The sequence below is a fragment of the Neurospora crassa genome, linkage group I (assembly GCF_000182925.2).
Source record: "Neurospora crassa OR74A linkage group I, whole genome shotgun sequence".
NCBI classification, from domain to species: Eukaryota; Fungi; Ascomycota; class Sordariomycetes; order Sordariales; family Sordariaceae; genus Neurospora; species Neurospora crassa.
Window position 1 is genome coordinate 2,671,200 of NC_026501.1, and position 15,255 is coordinate 2,686,454.

The 15,255-nt window shown below is 52.0% G+C and overlaps 5 protein-coding genes across 6 annotated transcripts; 2 read left to right on the forward strand and 3 right to left on the reverse strand.

Annotated features, from left to right (window-relative positions):
• Positions 1-241: 241 nt before the first annotated feature.
• NCU02541 (oligosaccharyltransferase alpha subunit) lies at positions 242-2,644 on the reverse strand. Its single transcript, XM_960579.2, has 3 exons — positions 1,880-2,644; positions 972-1,823; positions 242-914 (listed from the first exon to the last, which is right to left on the reverse strand). The coding sequence occupies exons 1-3, from the start codon at positions 2,251-2,253 to the stop codon at positions 635-637; spliced, it is 1,506 nt and encodes a 501-aa protein (XP_965672.1). The 5' UTR covers positions 2,254-2,644; the 3' UTR covers positions 242-634.
• A 637-nt stretch (positions 2,645-3,281) lies between these two features.
• Positions 3,282-7,158, forward strand: emp-1 (embden-meyerhof pathway-1). 2 transcript variants are annotated; one of them, XM_011394660.1, is made up of 6 exons: positions 3,282-3,922; positions 5,265-5,387; positions 5,464-5,489; positions 5,559-5,969; positions 6,027-6,481; positions 6,537-7,158. In XM_011394660.1, the coding sequence occupies exons 1-6, from the start codon at positions 3,877-3,879 to the stop codon at positions 6,979-6,981; spliced, it is 1,506 nt and encodes a 501-aa protein (XP_011392962.1). In that variant the 5' UTR covers positions 3,282-3,876; the 3' UTR covers positions 6,982-7,158. The 2 variants fall into 2 exon arrangements, with proteins under 2 accessions (XP_011392962.1, XP_011392961.1); XM_011394659.1 differs by having other exon boundaries at positions 3,901-5,387; positions 6,537-7,154.
• Positions 7,159-7,188: 30 nt separating this feature from the next.
• On the reverse strand, positions 7,189-8,814 carry NCU02543 (aspartate aminotransferase). The gene is made up of 2 exons (XM_960581.2): positions 8,251-8,814; positions 7,189-8,149 (listed from the first exon to the last, which is right to left on the reverse strand). Exons 1-2 carry the CDS (start codon positions 8,749-8,751, stop codon positions 7,391-7,393), a joined length of 1,260 nt encoding a protein of 419 aa, XP_965674.2. The 5' UTR covers positions 8,752-8,814; the 3' UTR covers positions 7,189-7,390.
• Positions 8,815-9,450: 636 nt separating this feature from the next.
• Positions 9,451-15,111, forward strand: NCU02544 (ABC transporter). The gene is made up of 4 exons (XM_960582.2): positions 9,451-10,165; positions 10,232-10,344; positions 10,418-10,708; positions 10,768-15,111. Exons 1-4 carry the CDS (start codon positions 10,020-10,022, stop codon positions 13,452-13,454), a joined length of 3,237 nt encoding a protein of 1,078 aa, XP_965675.1. The 5' UTR covers positions 9,451-10,019; the 3' UTR covers positions 13,455-15,111.
• NCU02545 (hypothetical protein) lies at positions 13,622-15,140 on the reverse strand. Its single transcript, XM_960583.3, has one exon. It carries the CDS (start codon positions 14,921-14,923, stop codon positions 13,973-13,975), a length of 951 nt encoding a protein of 316 aa, XP_965676.1. The 5' UTR covers positions 14,924-15,140; the 3' UTR covers positions 13,622-13,972.
• Between the last annotated feature and the right edge of the window lie 115 nt (positions 15,141-15,255).

A 15,255-nucleotide genomic window follows, 5' to 3' on the forward strand; every position in this document is an offset into this window, starting at 1 on the left:
ATGACTTCGGTGCTTTAAGTCTGTATAAAGAATTTGTGTGACGTCATAGCATAAGACTCCAACTCCCATCCGCTTTGGGGATCAAACCCCACCTCACCACTGCTCTCCCCCTTGTTGAGTTCTCCAAGATGTTTTATTCGAGCAGTGGCAAGAATAAACCAACCATGCGCAGTCCTGATGCTGGTCGTCTTGTTTCAGATAAGACCCTTTGCTGCTATCAGAGGGTGTGAAAATTGAGGTATGCCCAATATTGTAAGTAAGATACTTTGGAGAGGACCATACTTACATGTTCTTTCAAAACACTGCTTCGTTGCTCGAATTAAGATACATGTTGATCTCGGGGGCCTGAGTTTCTAGGCTAGGCGTTGTCTTGTGCAAACGGCTGCTTTCCGTACCGAGCATCCGGCTTCTCTATTCACCTCAAAAGGCGGAAGCCTTTCTCAACCGCCGAACGGTTGAGTTCAACAAGTTGCACAGTCAATTATCACAGCCAGAAAATTCCTCTTCTCGCATGGAATATCTTTTCTCTTGCTCTTTCAAGATATCTGGCCGCTGGAAGTATGACGATGATACACTTATATAGGAAATTTCACTCAACCCATATGCCTAACAAACCACTCCGCCTGCTCCTAAATTATTTCCTGGTTGTGAACTTGAGATTGATAAGACTGAGAAGCCAAAGGCTGACGAAGACAGCCATCGAGCTGCTAAACACAACCAGAGGCTTGCGCAGAACAGCGGACATGGGATAGTCATAGGTAACGGTGAGATCACGGTCTCTGAAGTCATCGACCAAGTTGCGCCCCTTGATGACGAGAGCTGTGCGGCCGATGGTATCCAAATAGGTCTTGTGAATCTGCACACCCGCTTCGGAGATCGAGGACTTGGGAATTGCGGTGGTCCATTTTACGTTTCTGTGTGAAGCAGTGTCAATAACACGTTAGGGCAGTTCTGGGGTAGTAATAACGTACTCGGCTCCCTCAGGCAGGATCAGACGGACCACAACCTGCTCATACTCGACACCCTCGGGCTGCTTGGGACCCTCAAGGAAAGGAACATTAAGAACGAAGCCTCCGGTCGCCGTATTGCGCAGGAAATTCTTCGCATCCGAGTTCCAGCCAATGGTGAACGGGTACTTCCAGCCTCCAAACAAGGGGTATCTAGGCTTGATTTCAAGCAAGGCCTCCCTCTTGTTGCTACGGAAGCGGGACGTGGAAACGTTGCCAATAACATCGGTGTAGTAGGGGTCGGCGCTGCCAACGCGCAAAGGGAATTTCATCTCCTTGAGCGCATGAGTGGCAGGGTTATAGTATTGTGACTGCTGCCACTTAACCCGGTTGAAGAGGGACGAGAGGTTGGCACCCCGGTGCTCGAGATCGTAGCGCTCCTCAAACGCCACATTTCCGCCCCAGTGACTGACCTCAATGTCGCGCTCGAGACGAGAAATGTGAATCACGGGCTTGTTGAACTCAAAGCGAACCTGAACAGGCTCAAGCGCACCGGCCGGCTTCTCATCAAAGGGACCATAAACGAGCTTGGATCCTTGTTTCTGGGGGAACTCCTTGACGTCTCCACTGCCGGGAAGCTTGGTGTAGTCGGGGATGTTGGTCGATGCGAATTTGACTTCGGTCTTCTGCTTGGATGTAGTGTATACCGAGGGGCAGTAGGCCGAGAAGGAGTACGAGAGAAACTGTTGCTCCTCCTGCTTGATCGAGGCGGGAAGAGGCTTGTAGGCGTCCAGAAGGTAGTAGGTGATGCCCAATGTCTGCTGCGCGCCGGGCGCGAGAGGTGTGGGCAATCCGATCCGAACGTACTGGTTGGGACTATTCAAGAGAGGTTAGATGGGAACTTGTGTGACAGACGGACAAAAATCACTGACCCGAACGACTCGAATTCTACCGGCTCAACAACGAATGGACCGGATTCGGCATTCTTGCGATCTCTAACCTCCAAACCACCCAGACGCGACAACTGCTCGTTTGCAAAAGGCAGAATGTAATCGGACTGCGCCTCCTTGTCGATGTTTTCTATTACGACATTGATGGATTCCTTGACGTAGTTCTTCTCCAGTGACACGATGTGGACGAGATTGACATTCTTGAAGACTTGGGGCGGCGTAAATGTTGCCGGGGCGGAGGCGCTCGAGGTGCCGCTATCGCTGTGCTTGTGGTGGTGATGGTGTCCATGCGCCGAACCTCTTGAAGCTAGGGAAAGCAACGAAAGGACGGCAGAGAAGACGGCCGATGTCTTCATCTTGAAGGAAAGGGGCGGGACGCGTTCATGAACCGTCCAATAGTCCAATTGAAGATGTGATGGACTAAACTTGGGAAAGGGACCTAGCTGGTGCTGCAGTCAATTACACGAGAAACTGGCCCTCACAGAGTGTACCGACAAGCATCACCGTGGCCTCTCGATACTAATCGGCCGTGTCCCGCCAGCTGTCCAGCACTTCTCCAAGGTGCTTACGTTGCTGTTACGGTGGACCCCTGTTCGTCCGTAAGAGATATCCACACCTTGGCAAGTAGAGCTCGGGCCACCAGCCTTGGGTGCCGGGCTCGAGCCGGGCTCCGGCCGGCGGCCGGGGTTTCTGGACTTCGGAGGTTGATGGCGCCGTGATTCCGACTTTTATGTACTTGTGAGTTGAGGGTTCATGAGACGGGAAATGTGAGATGTTCTACATGGAGATCGGGCCGGTTCATGGGGTTCATCCCAGTACTTAGTTAGGTCTACTGTACCGATTAAATTGATCGTCTGACCAGCGGGTAGTGGCACCTGATGAGTACCTTATGTATCAGCTTTTGGCGGGCGTTTCCGTCTGCATAGAACCGATCGACCCTGAAGATAGGGGCCCGGATGTCTCGCCGGGTATGACCACACCTCTCTAGAGCTGTTTACAACATTTTACATTCATGCCCGAACTTCGAGTTGTTATGATTTGCTTTTCATGAAACGTTCCCAGAGCGCCTTCATGTGCTCAATGTTGGGTGGTTACCTCTAACTAAACATGTTTGGCTGGTCAGCTCATTTCAGTGACGGTATTTGAGTTGCCTTTCCACTTGAGTTTCTGCCCAAGCTGCCTGCGGGGGACGGGAGCTTCCCCTTGTCACCAGTCACCACTGCGCAACCCCCATGTCAGCAGTACCCTAGTTATATGAGGGGCAAGCGCGTGTGCACAGGGGCAACTTGGGAGCTTGCAACGGCCCAATCTCTCCAACTTCCGTTGTCAGGAAATCTCTTGGAAATCTCAACCTTTCTGCTCAGTTGATTCATCACTATGAGCAGCACCCCAAGTACCTCGCCCAACAACCGATTTGAGCTTTGGATCAGTGACCTACCCAACTTCAGAGAAAGGGGAGGGGAAAACCTAACAGAAACCTACCTACGAACCTAACTGCCCCCACAGCACAACCACTACTGCACCTCTGGCTGTGGATCGTGAAGCTACCCCTACGTAGGTACCGTCCAGGATCCTAAGTCGACGAAGTCATGATTTGGGAGGGTTTTCACGCTGGTTTCCACTTCAACATACCCTGAAATGCAATCTAGCTTCAGCTTGACAGCTTCCACTTTGCTTGGCGATACCCTACGTCCTAGGTATCTGTGAGCCCGATGATAATTACCTATAATTCTCGGCTCTCATTTCTCCATTTCGACCTATCTGGCCGACTGCTCCTCCACAGTTTGCACATAATCAGATGATACGTTTGCACCCAGCTGTTGTTGTATATATAAGGCACAGACCGTTGACGTGTTCCTGAGCACCAACATTACATAGTTGTTTTCTTCTTCCGACTTGTGAGCTTCAGTGGACGTCAGCAACCTCAGTATATAACCCAGAGCTGTCAAGATTAAGTCTACTCTGTCTTCTGGCCCATAATGGTTGGACTTGGACCCAAGCCTCCCTTTCCCAGAAAGGGCACCGGTACGTACATTAAACTGTTCCTTTTCAGCCTGATCCTGAAAAACGCCTTCCGGTCTGTTGTTCAAGCCGTTCGATCTGATTAGGCGCCTACTCCATCTCCCGCGCCTGTTCGTTTCACCTAGATCATCGGATGCCGAGGGAGTGAGACGATGAGCTTCGTACGGCAGGATTTGCACAAGTCGTCGCGTCTGTCCCAGCCATTTCACGTCACCCCGACTCTCATTGGAATTGAGATTGAGAGCGGCATGGGCAGATCATGAGAAACTTCACCACGAACGAGAGCCCAAGTGGCGTCGGTGCCCTCTGCTGAAGCAGCGGTGCTACTTTGTAACGACAAGCTTTCGAATATCCCGCTGAGAAACCTTCATGACCCTCTCCCGGGTTTTCCCCATCTCTTCCCATCTCATCCTTTATCTCCGTCCATGATTTCGTGTCATTCCCATTCCCGTGGAGGTATTATCCCGCATGGTGCCTTCCCCAACCCCAGCCTACCTTACCTAGATATACACATTGCGCTTGCCAGTATTTGCTTGGCCTTGACCGGCATAGCAAAAGCGGAAAATGATGGGCAGCCCTTCAGACATGGAGGGGTAGCTTCCTTCGTTTCTGATGACAGCTCTACCTGATGGGTCAGCTTACCCCTTCTTTCCTTCATAACTTGGTCTGCGTAACGAGCGTGCCTCGAGCCTGTCAGCTTGCGTGGCTGCATCAAAGGTCAGACAGATGCGGCCAACTGGACCACAGAGTTTGAGCCAACGTTTCGTTATTTCAACTGGGAAAGAGCGGATCAAACTGAAGTGGAAGCAGCGGAAGTTACGTCGAGGGAGTAAATCCTTGACATTGGATCTTGTTCCTTGGATGAAACCCTAAACCCCGTCTTCCTGGATAATCAGCTCCCAAAGCTTCCGACCTATTTAGCTCTTGTCCTACATCACCAGTACCCAACACCCAGAGTGACATCGCCGACGTCACCTATTGAGACCCTAAGCCACTTCAAGTGCTATACCCATCATTCGCTGCTTTTCCATCTACTACAGGGGCAAACAACATCAGACGCCCCAATTTTCCCCGAGTTTGTTGGTTCCCGAACGGCAAGTTTCGGTGCCTTGCGGATTTCTAGTCAATAGAACTTGCTGCCTGTGGCTTCTGATGCAGCTATGGCGCCTCCGCCTGCCGGAACGTCGTCGCCAAGAAGCCTAGTCCACCATGAGCACCCCCCTCCTCTCAGCAAACTTCGCTCCTATCACCACCACGCCCACTGCCACAGTCGGACCACTTCCAGCACAGAGGGCAAGAAGTTTACCACGATAGTTCCCAATCTTACAACTAACTATGGCGTCAGGGACTCTCGATAACCTTCCTAAGGATCTCCGCAATGAGATCGAGCACCTCGAGCGCCTCTTTACCGTCGATGGCGCCAAGCTCAAGGAAGTTACCAACCACTTCGTCCATGAGCTCGAGAAAGGTGATTACTCCACGAACTGCAAAGATACTACATGTCCATAGCTAGAAGAGATGCTGACTGCTTCTTTTGTGCACAGGCCTTAGCGTCCAGGGAGGGAGCATTGTGCGTTTTAGCATCCACCGAGCAACACAGATACAAAAACGAACCTCGCTGACGAGAGGATTACTGTAGCCCATGAACCCTACCTGGGTTATGTCCTTCCCCGACGGCAACGAAACCGGTACTTATCTGGCTTTGGACATGGGTGGTACAAACCTACGTGTCTGCCAAGTCACTTTGACCGAAACAAAGTCCGAATTCGACATCATCCAGTCCAAGTACCGCATGCCCGAGGAGCTCAAGACGGGCGACGCCGAGGAGCTGTGGGAGTACATTGCCGACTGCCTCATGCAATTCATTGAAACGCACCACGGAGACCCAACCAAGCTCGATGCGCTTCCACTCGGTTTTACTTTCTCCTATCCGGCGACACAGAACTATATCGACGAGGGCATTCTGCAACGCTGGACGAAGGGCTTCGATATCGCTGGCGTAGAGGGCCATAATGTTGTCCCCATGTTTGAGGCTGCCCTCCAGCGCCGGGTAGGTTGTGTTCTTCAGCTCTCTCTGATCAGCTGCTAATGTTATTTTTGTCTCTAGGGAGTGCCTATCAAGCTGACGGCGTTGATCAACGACACTACAGGCACCCTGATTGCCTCGGCATACACTGATCCTAAGATGAGAATTGGATGCATTTTTGGCACAGGTTGCAATGCTGCGTACATGGAGAACTGTGGCTCGATTCCCAAGCTCGCTCATATGAATCTCCCACCGGATATGCCAATGGCCATCAACTGCGAATGGGGAGCTTTTGACAACGAGCATAAGGTCTTGCCTCGTACTCCTTACGATGTCATTATTGACAAGGATTCGCCGCGTCCCGGTCAGCAGTCCTTCGAGAAGATGGTCGCAGGGTTGTATCTGGGTGAAATCTTCCGCCTGGTTTTGGTTGACCTCCATGACAACCAGGAGATCAAGATCTTCCCTGGCCAGGATATCGCCAAGCTTCGGAAAGCTTATAGTCTTGACTCGTCCTTCCTTTCCCTCATTGAAGAGTGAGTATAACCTCTCTGCAAGACTTAGAGACTGGCAACTAACGAACACTTGCAGGGATCCGTTCGAGAACCTTTCCGAAACCTTTGAGCTGTTTCAGACCAAGCTGGGGCTTACACCCACCGGCCCCGAATTGGAGCTGATTCGTCGCACCGCCGAGCTAATCGGTACCCGCGCCGCTCGCCTCTCCGCCTGCGGCGTTGCTGCCATCAGCAAGAAGAAAGGATATAAGCAGTGCCACGTTGGTGCTGATGGATCCGTTTTCAACAAGTATCCCAACTTCAAGGCTCGTGGCGCGCAAGCACTCCGTGAGATCCTGGACTGGCCTGAGAAGGCGGACCCCAAGGAAGATGATCCGATTGAGATTCTCGCCGCCGAGGACGGAAGCGGTGTTGGTGCTGCTTTGATCGCTGCCCTGACGATGCAACGGATCAAGCAAGGAAATATGCACGGTATCCTGCACCCAGAGAACTTCAGAACTACCGAGCCTCTTCCTGCGTGAACCGGAGATGATGAGGGAAAAACTGAATAATTTGCTCCTTCCTCTTGGAAAGCTCTTCGGATAGCCAGGCTCGGGTGTCGTTTACCAGTGCTCGGCTCTCTTTGATCGTTCGGACGTCTACGTTCGCCACAGAGATAGAGAATCCTATACTATTAATACAGTTGACTGTCCAACTTTGATCCCAACTTGCAATGTGATAAGTATGGCCTGTGTATGGCGGTTTGTATTTACTGAGTATGCTAGTGGTGTTCGGATCATGTAGTTTCCCAGGATGGGGTCAAACCAGGTAAGATGTCAGACTATAGCAATCCCCTGGTGTCAAATTTCCATGTTTCGGTACGCTCCCAAGATGAGTTCATTGACTGGCTTCTAGGAACATCAATTTCGCTAGCCTGTAAGCCACCCTTCGTCAAAGCAGGTGTTCCTCTACATATTGACCCATCAGTTCCAAACCCCTTTTCAACACCTCCGTCTCGCAAGCATAGCCTATCCTAACATACCCTTTGAACTCCGTCCCAAGCCCAAAGCAAGGACTCCCAGGCATAAACAGGACATGCGTCTTGTCCAAGACATCCAACACAAAAGTAGCATCATCAACCGGTACTCCGCCCTTGCTCAGATTCCGAAATTGCACCAAAGCCGTCGTCCCCGCCGTCGGCCTAACCCACGAGCAAACCTTGCTATACTTTCCCTCCACGAACTCGGTAAGCAACGCCAGATTCGTCCTAGCCAGATCCAAATTTCTCTCCAGAAGCGCCGGCAGCACCGAAGGACTGAGCGCGTAGCTGGCTACCTGGTCATCTAGCTGCGAGACGCTGATGGCGGTGTAATCGCGGGCAGAAGCGATGGCGCGGAGGAGGGAGGGAGAGCGGGAGACGATCCAGCCGAGGCGGAGACCGGCGAGGGCGAGTGCCTTGGAGGTGGAGCCTGTAGAGAGGGTTACGCAGGTCTTTGCTGTTCCGGAAGGGGACAACGACAGGATGGATGGAGGCGCTGTTGAGGTGGTGGCGGAGGAGGATGATGCGGGAAGAGAGTGAAAGAGGGGAGAGTAAACTTCGTCCGAAAGGATAGTGATGTTACGGGCAGAACAAAAGTCGAGGATGGATTGAAGGGTTGGAGTTGGGATGGTAGCACCTGTCGGGTTGTTGGGGTTGTTTAGGACGAGGAGCTTTTGTTTTGTCAGTTTCTGTTCTCGGCAAAGTTTTGGTTAAGGAGGCAGAAGGGAAAGGACAAGGGCAAGGAATCCAAGTATAAATAGACTTAACAAACCTTGGTATTAGCCTTCACCAATCCTTCGAGCTCATCAACATCAGGAACATAGCCATTCTCAGCCTTCAACTTCCACAGCGAAACCTCAGCCCCCAAGCTCTCTGGAACAGAGTACAGTTGTTGATAAGTAGGATACACAGAGATGACATGATCACCCGGTCCAACCAGCGTATAAAAGGTTAGGAAATTAGCAGCGATGGCGCCCTGTGTAATGATCACATTTTCCGCGTTCAGCGGTTCCAAGCCCGGAGAGTGATGGTTGAGGTCCCGGTTGAGCAGCGAGGCCACCCGCTGTCGAAGGATCTCGGAGCCGAGGATGTCGCCGTATGTCAGCTTCTTGGAGAGTTGTAGGGGTGAACAAGCGGACTTGTCGGTATTGAGGGAGATGAGGTCGTCGATAGAAATGGAGGCGCAACAAGTCTCAGCTATGTTGATGACACCGGGCGTGGTCTCATAGCGGTCCATCCATTGTTCGACTTCGAATGGGGTGATTTTGACCATTTTGGCGGAGCGACTGTCACTGGGCAAGTGATCTGTGTGGAAAGTATACTGTGGCTAGTTGGCGTGTTTATTCAATTATACTTGGTCACTCAAATCCGTGTATACAGATGACGGTTTATATAAGACCAAGTTATGGAGTCCATCTCGAGCCTTTGACATGAAGGGCGCGCCCTTTTTCGATAGTTCGGTGTTGACATCAAGCTCCACAGACCTGGTAGCATCAAGCTCATAGTTTCGCTTCCATGATAACCTAGGGAAGCAGTGAATCTAAAGCCAAGATAGCGTTGCTCAACATGGAAGCACCCACAAGAGCGTGGACTTGTCCTTGGTGTTTCGACTCTCACATTCCCAACGCTTTGGCACTCAGGTACCGTCGTCTGCATCTCCAACAATTGGGAGTCCCCGCATGATCCGCGATAAACTTGGAGTCGTGAAAGATGTAACCAATGGCAGTGAGCGGGGGACAGTATCTCCACAAATTGAGCTGGGGAAGATGTGAACCCGCACTTCCACCATGTCTCAGCCTGTACCGAGAAGAACCAATGAATTCCATGGAAAATCGCTACGTTGTCTCGCTAGTGGACCAAGGAAAGTCACAGCCCCACTCTGTGGATAGCCTTCGTCATTGCTGCACTCAGTGTGTACTAACCCGCGCACACGGGCCGCGCCAACTTGGCTTACCTGCTGCATCCATCAAGTCACGGCGATGTTCCAGGTTAGGTACGCAGAGTACCTACACTCTCTTTCCGGCCACCACTGTGGAATTTGGCTCCCGTCTTCTGTTGTTTGCTCCCGTCCAGTTTCATATTCCTCATCACGACCTTTCTATGACTTTGATTTCCGGACTTTAAACAGCTACTTATAAGTCAACAAGGCGCAGTAATCGGCATCGCGTTGTTGCCTAGTAGTCGCACAGCCAGTCAACACGCGAATTATCGGGTGCTTGAGCCGTAGGGATTAGGTCGAGTCATCTGAGTTTGTTCGGAGGCTTAGGTTGGCCCACGTTGGGGACTTGGGATAGCCACGCGCATTAGCCTGGCGCGCCACCACCGATAGGTACTCTACTTACATTCACAAGCTCACGGGGTCACCACCTATCATCTACCACCTCGAAGCACGCACGCCCACCGCGCCTGGTTGGAGTGTTTCTTCAACGACCCGACACCGACTTCTTCCCGAGTTCAGTTAAGTAACGACAACAACTTTACCTTTTTACGCGAGGCCATCAACAGTGCCGTCACTCGAGGCCTGGGCTGTATCCTACGATCATGGCGTTCGGGATACCCCGCGCGCTGGCGCTCGCTGCGCTATCACTATCATGCGTTGCGTCAGCCTACCAGAACTACACATCCATCGATATGTTGCGAGCGCAAATGGAACTGATGGCCGATCGACCCAAAGACTGCCCTCCATGGTACGCTCCTTTTTCTTGCTCGTTTAAGTATCTGTCTAGGTGATGCTGATGATACTCTCCGGTTAGCTTCAACTGCAACCTTCCCATGTACTCGTGTGGTCAATTTGCATCATGTAGCGAGTACAGTGGCAAGTGTATCTGTCCCGATGGCTTTGGCGGCGACAACTGCTTAGAACCACGTACGTAAAACCCAATGATCATGACCGTGTTCTCATCCGGATGTGATGCTTAACTTTGTTATGGCTTCTACAGTCTGCGGCTCACTTGCTCGAGGCCCCGATCGACTGGCCCGCAAGGGCAAATCTTGTGAATGTGACGATGGGTGGACAGGCATCAATTGCAATGTCTGCACGAACGATAATGTCTGCAACGCCTTTACCGAAACCGGGGATGGTGGCGTCTGCTATACTGGCGGCGAGGTCGTCAAGCAAAACTACCAGATCTGTGACGTTACAAACAAGGCTATTCGGAACCTTCTCGGAACCAAAGTTCCTCAGGTTACGTTTACCTGTAAGAAAGAAACCGGCGAATGCGACTTCCAGTGTAAGTTGGTTCTCTTACCTCTGGGCCCAAAACATGCCCGTCAACTAACATGTTTTCAGTCTGGGTCGAGGAACGCGAATCCTTCATGTGCCACTTGAGAGAATGCGATTCGACTGCCAACTTTGACTTCGACAACGGAAAGAACACGACCTCATACAAATGCGAAAAGATTCAATGCGAGTGTATTCCGGATCGAATGCTATGCGGCGAACATGGCTCCGTTGACATTGGCGATTTTCTGTCCGAGCAGATCAAGGGCCCTGCGAGCTTCGAATGCACCCAGACCACCGGCGAAGAAAAGAAGTGTGCCTTTAAGGAGCCTGAGATGAACAATCTCATCAACGATGTATTCGGTGACCAGAGCATCCTTCTCACCTGCAGCGCTGGCGAGTGTCTCTATCACACCGAAGTACCTGGATACACGCCTACCGTTCCCAAGATCAACACGCCACTTATCGCGGGTGTCATTGCCGCCTGTGGGCTTTTCCTGGTTGCCGTTATTCTGGGTACCTGGTACCTTTCCCGAAGAAAGTTCAACTATGGCCCGATTCACCTCGATGACTCGGACGATGAGGCCATCAAGCTTATGACCGACCACAAGCCCGCTTCTCTCTATTTTGAGAACGTTGTCTATAATTTGAACGGAAAGGAGATTCTGTCTGGAATTCAAGGCATGGCTCATCCGGGCGAGGTCACTGCTATCATGGGAGCTTCAGGGGCAGGAAAGACCACATTCTTGGATATCCTTGCCCGGAAGAATAAACGCGGCCAGGTGTCAGGAGATTTCTACATTAATGGTGAAAAGGTTAGCGATCCGGAGTACAAGAACGCCGTCGGCTTTGTTGATCAGGAGGACACCATGCTGCCAACCTTGACCGTACACGAAACCATTCTCAACAGCGCCCTTCTTCGCCTACCGAAAGACATGACACGCGCCGCAAAGGAACAAAGAGTGATTGAGGTCGAGAAGCAGTTAGGCATCTACCATATCCGGGACTCCCTTATTGGTTCGGAAGAAGGCAAAGGACGTGGCATTTCTGGTGGAGAAAAGCGCAGAGTTGGCATCGCATGCGAGCTAGTCACCAGTCCTTCGATTCTGTTCCTCGATGAGCCCACCAGTGGTCTTGACGCTTACAATGCTTACAATGTTGTCGAATGCCTCGTTACTCTGGCGAAGACTTACAAGAGAACCGTCATTTTCACCATCCATCAACCAAGATCCAATATTGTCGCGCTGTTCGACCGGCTTATTTTGTTGGCACAAGGCAAGACCGTGTATTCTGGACCGCTGCACCAATGCCAAGAGTATTTCGACCAAATTGGCTACACTTGCCCGCCTGGATTCAACATCGCCGATTATCTGGTTGATTTGACCATGCACGCCGGATCAACTTCTTCTTACGATGATGGTACGCTGTCAGTGGATGGGGTTAGTGTGGGACCAAGCAGTACTAGAGCTGTCAAGTCAATCGCCAGCGTGTCTGGAGTTAGCATCGGTGATGACAGCTTAGTTGAATCATCCTCTTCCCGCCCTAGGAACAAGCGTCGTGACTCAGTCAGACGTAGACAGGAGCGGGAGCTCTACACCAGGCGCAAGCAAGCCGTCGATACTGCTGCCTCCTCGGATGCTGGAGACGAGATTGGGGGCTACAAATTGCAAAAGCAGCCACCCGTTACTCCTTTGCGGAGCACAAACGATGACCTCCACGATCTCCCTCCTCTTGCTGCTACTGGCACCGATCTTGACGTCCTGATTGAGTCATATATCCATTCCGACATTGCTGCCAGTACTCATGAAGAAATTCACCAGGCAATCGCAGCTGCGGTAAACAGCAATGGTCAAAATTCCAACGGTTATGTTGCAGATGGTAACATCTACACGGGTACAATGGGCAAAGGCTATGCTCGTGTGGGCTTGTTCCGACAGTTCGTTATTCTGTCTCAGCGGACTTGGAAGAACCTGTACCGAAACCCGATGTTGATGTTGACTCATTACGCGATTGCAATTCTCTTGGCTGTCTTTGCCGGCTACTTGTTTTACGGCTTGACCTTGGACATTGCAGGCTTCCAGAACAGGCTTGGCCTCTTCTTCTTCGTCCTCGCCTTGTTCGGTTTCAGCACTCTCACAAGCTTGGGTGTGTTCTCTCAAGAGAGACTGCTGTTTGTACGCGAGAGAGCGAATGGCTATTATTCACCTATCACCTATTTCGCCGCCAAAGTCCTGTTCGACATTGTTCCCCTGAGGATCATTCCACCCATCCTGCTTGGCGCAATCATCTACCCGATGACTGGTCTCGTCGCTGACTACCAGCGGTTTTTCGTCTTTATCCTGGTCTTGGTCCTCTTCAACCTGGCCGCCGCCGCTATCTGCCTGTTCATCGGCATCCTTTGTAAGGATGGAGGTGTAGCCAACCTGATTGGCAGCTTGGTTATGCTCTTCAGTCTTCTCTTCGCGGGTCTATTGCTCAACCACAACGCCATTCCGGCTGCGGCACTCTGGCTTCAGTGGCTCTCCATCTTCCATTACGGCTTCGAGGCACTGATTGTCAACGAGGTTACTCAGCTCACTCTTGTTGACCACAAGTACGGTCTCGATATCACGGTTCCCGGCGCCACCATCTTGACCACTTTCGGTTTCGACAACTCAGCAATGTGGAGGGATATCATGAACCTAGGCCTCTTTGGCATGACCTTCATCATCCTTGCTTATGGTGCCATGCATATCCTTCTTGTTGAGAAGAGGTAACCAAACGCTAAAAGACCACATTAGACCACAGTTGCCGGTTAATATGAGCTGGAAGATGTAGCAACTGTTATTAGACCAGCGTGAATGACGGGTTGACTCTGTTAGATCGATGTCTCACTGTCCCTTTTTTTTCTTCTTTCTTTGTGCGCGAAGCTTTCTTGAGGATGGACATGATGAAATGGTTTCTTGGAAATATTGGTTGACACCGGCGTATAGGGTCATGGGCATCATTGTACTATTTAGGCAACAAGTAAAGCGTGTTCTGAGAACGACCGTCTCAGAGAGATAGGGTATCGGAATGAAATACAGCGTTGTAAGTTCAATATGAGTGTTGTGGTGGCTGGGTGTCCTTGGCCGATCTGATTTTATTTGTACACAACACCCCCATAATGTACAAGGTTGCTCGATTCACTAATCGTATAAATCATTACGACAACGCAGCAAACCTTTGACTAATTGTACAACTTTGATAGGGCAGAGAAGGACGTAGGAGATATAGTAGAGTTTTTGCATCCCAACTACAACTTGCCGCCAGTCAACTCCTCGGCCACGTTCTTCTGCCTAACTGTCGTCTTTACGGCGGCTGAAGTGGTGGCAGTAACTCTGTCGTTGAAACCGCTGAACTCGTTTCGCAACTCCCTCATGCTAATGGGGTTCTTCTGCGAATCCCAAATGCTGCGGCCGCTTTCCCAGAGACCGGCGTTGTGGATCTTCTCGGTGAAGTGTTTGTTGACGTGCTCCTCCAGCTCCTTCTCGTCCACGATGAAGTTCTTGGACGCCACGTACAGCTGGACGACGGCGTCCCGGCGCGCCTCGCTCTTCATCGCCTCCTTCTCTGCATGTTTAATACGCGCCTCCTCGGCCTTGACGAAAGCCTCTGGGTCCAGGGGTACGAATGTGTTCTTGGCCGTGCTCTCGCGAATCGTCGCGCGCGTGAACACCTCGTCCAGACGCTCCGGCGCCTGGGCCGCCCGCTTGTTCGCCAAGTAGCGCGCCTTGCTCTCCTTCGCCTGCTTCTGGTCGCGCTTCACCTTGCGCTGCCAGAGTCCCTGCAGACCGGCCTCGAGTGACTGGCGCCGGGCCTCGGCCATCTTGCGACGCCACGACTCTTGTTTCGACTTGGGCGGCAGACCAGCCAGCTCGGCGGCGGACTTGGGAGCGATACGATTGACATAGCCGGATTGGACCTTCTCCGGGACGCCCTTCTTTGGGAAAATGGAGCGGGGGATCGGGAGGTGGCCCTTGACGAAAGGGTGCCTAACCTCGGAAGACTGCGGCGGCTCGGGGACCTTGATGTAGTTGGGCGAATCGGGGGGGATGGAGACCGAGTCTCTAGCCGATCGGGTGGTGCTGAAAGATCGGGCGGCGATGGCGCGTGTTACTACGCTGGTGGCAGCGCATGTTGTGGTCGGGGAAGAAAGGATAAATTGCACGCCGCTGAGCGACGGCCTGGCAAGAGTTGGCGCCATTTTTGAGGTGGAGGGTTGGCTGAAGACGGGGTGAGCGGGATGGGGTCGGAGTTGGGAGACTTCTGGCCGGGCCGTGCTATGCGGAGGTTTCGTGCGACGGAGGGAACGGACCAGGCGGGTGCAGCGGCCTCTCGCTCTCCTAGGTAGGTAGGTTCGGCTCGGGATCGTGGGACACGCCGCGGTACGAGGGGGCTTTCAACTCCGTCGAAATTCTGAAAGCTCGGGGAGGCCAGAACGGCGCTAGAGTGCTCTTGGTGCTACTAGCTTTGCTGGTCGCGGGCGTTCTGCCGTCGTACACCGCTAAACTTTTTGTGCATGGGGACCTTTGCGCG

Coding starts and splice junctions, on each gene's coding strand:
- NCU02541 (XM_960579.2), bottom strand. CDS start 2,253: ATGAAGACATCGGCCGTCTTCTCTGCCGTCCTTTCGTTGCTTTCCCTA. Junction 1,824..1,879: donor GTAGAATTCGAGTCGTTCGG/GTCAGTGATTTT, acceptor TCTCTTGAATAG/TCCCAACCAGTACGTTCGGA. Junction 915..971: donor ATCCTGCCTGAGGGAGCCGA/GTACGTTATTAC, acceptor TGCTTCACACAG/AAACGTAAAATGGACCACCG.
- emp-1 (XM_011394660.1), top strand. CDS start 3,877: ATGGTTGGACTTGGACCCAAGCCTCCCTTTCCCAGAAAGGGCACCG. Junction 3,923..5,264: donor CTTTCCCAGAAAGGGCACCG/GTACGTACATTA, acceptor CTATGGCGTCAG/GGACTCTCGATAACCTTCCT. Junction 5,388..5,463: donor CGTCCATGAGCTCGAGAAAG/GTGATTACTCCA, acceptor TTTTGTGCACAG/GCCTTAGCGTCCAGGGAGGG.
- NCU02543 (XM_960581.2), bottom strand. CDS start 8,751: ATGGTCAAAATCACCCCATTCGAAGTCGAACAATGGATGGACCGCTAT. Junction 8,150..8,250: donor TGGTGAAGGCTAATACCAAG/GTTTGTTAAGTC, acceptor ACAAAACAAAAG/CTCCTCGTCCTAAACAACCC.
- NCU02544 (XM_960582.2), top strand. CDS start 10,020: ATGGCGTTCGGGATACCCCGCGCGCTGGCGCTCGCTGCGCTATCACTA. Junction 10,166..10,231: donor CCCAAAGACTGCCCTCCATG/GTACGCTCCTTT, acceptor CTCTCCGGTTAG/CTTCAACTGCAACCTTCCCA. Junction 10,709..10,767: donor CGGCGAATGCGACTTCCAGT/GTAAGTTGGTTC, acceptor ACATGTTTTCAG/TCTGGGTCGAGGAACGCGAA.
- NCU02545 (XM_960583.3), bottom strand. CDS start 14,923: ATGGCGCCAACTCTTGCCAGGCCGTCGCTCAGCGGCGTGCAATTTATC.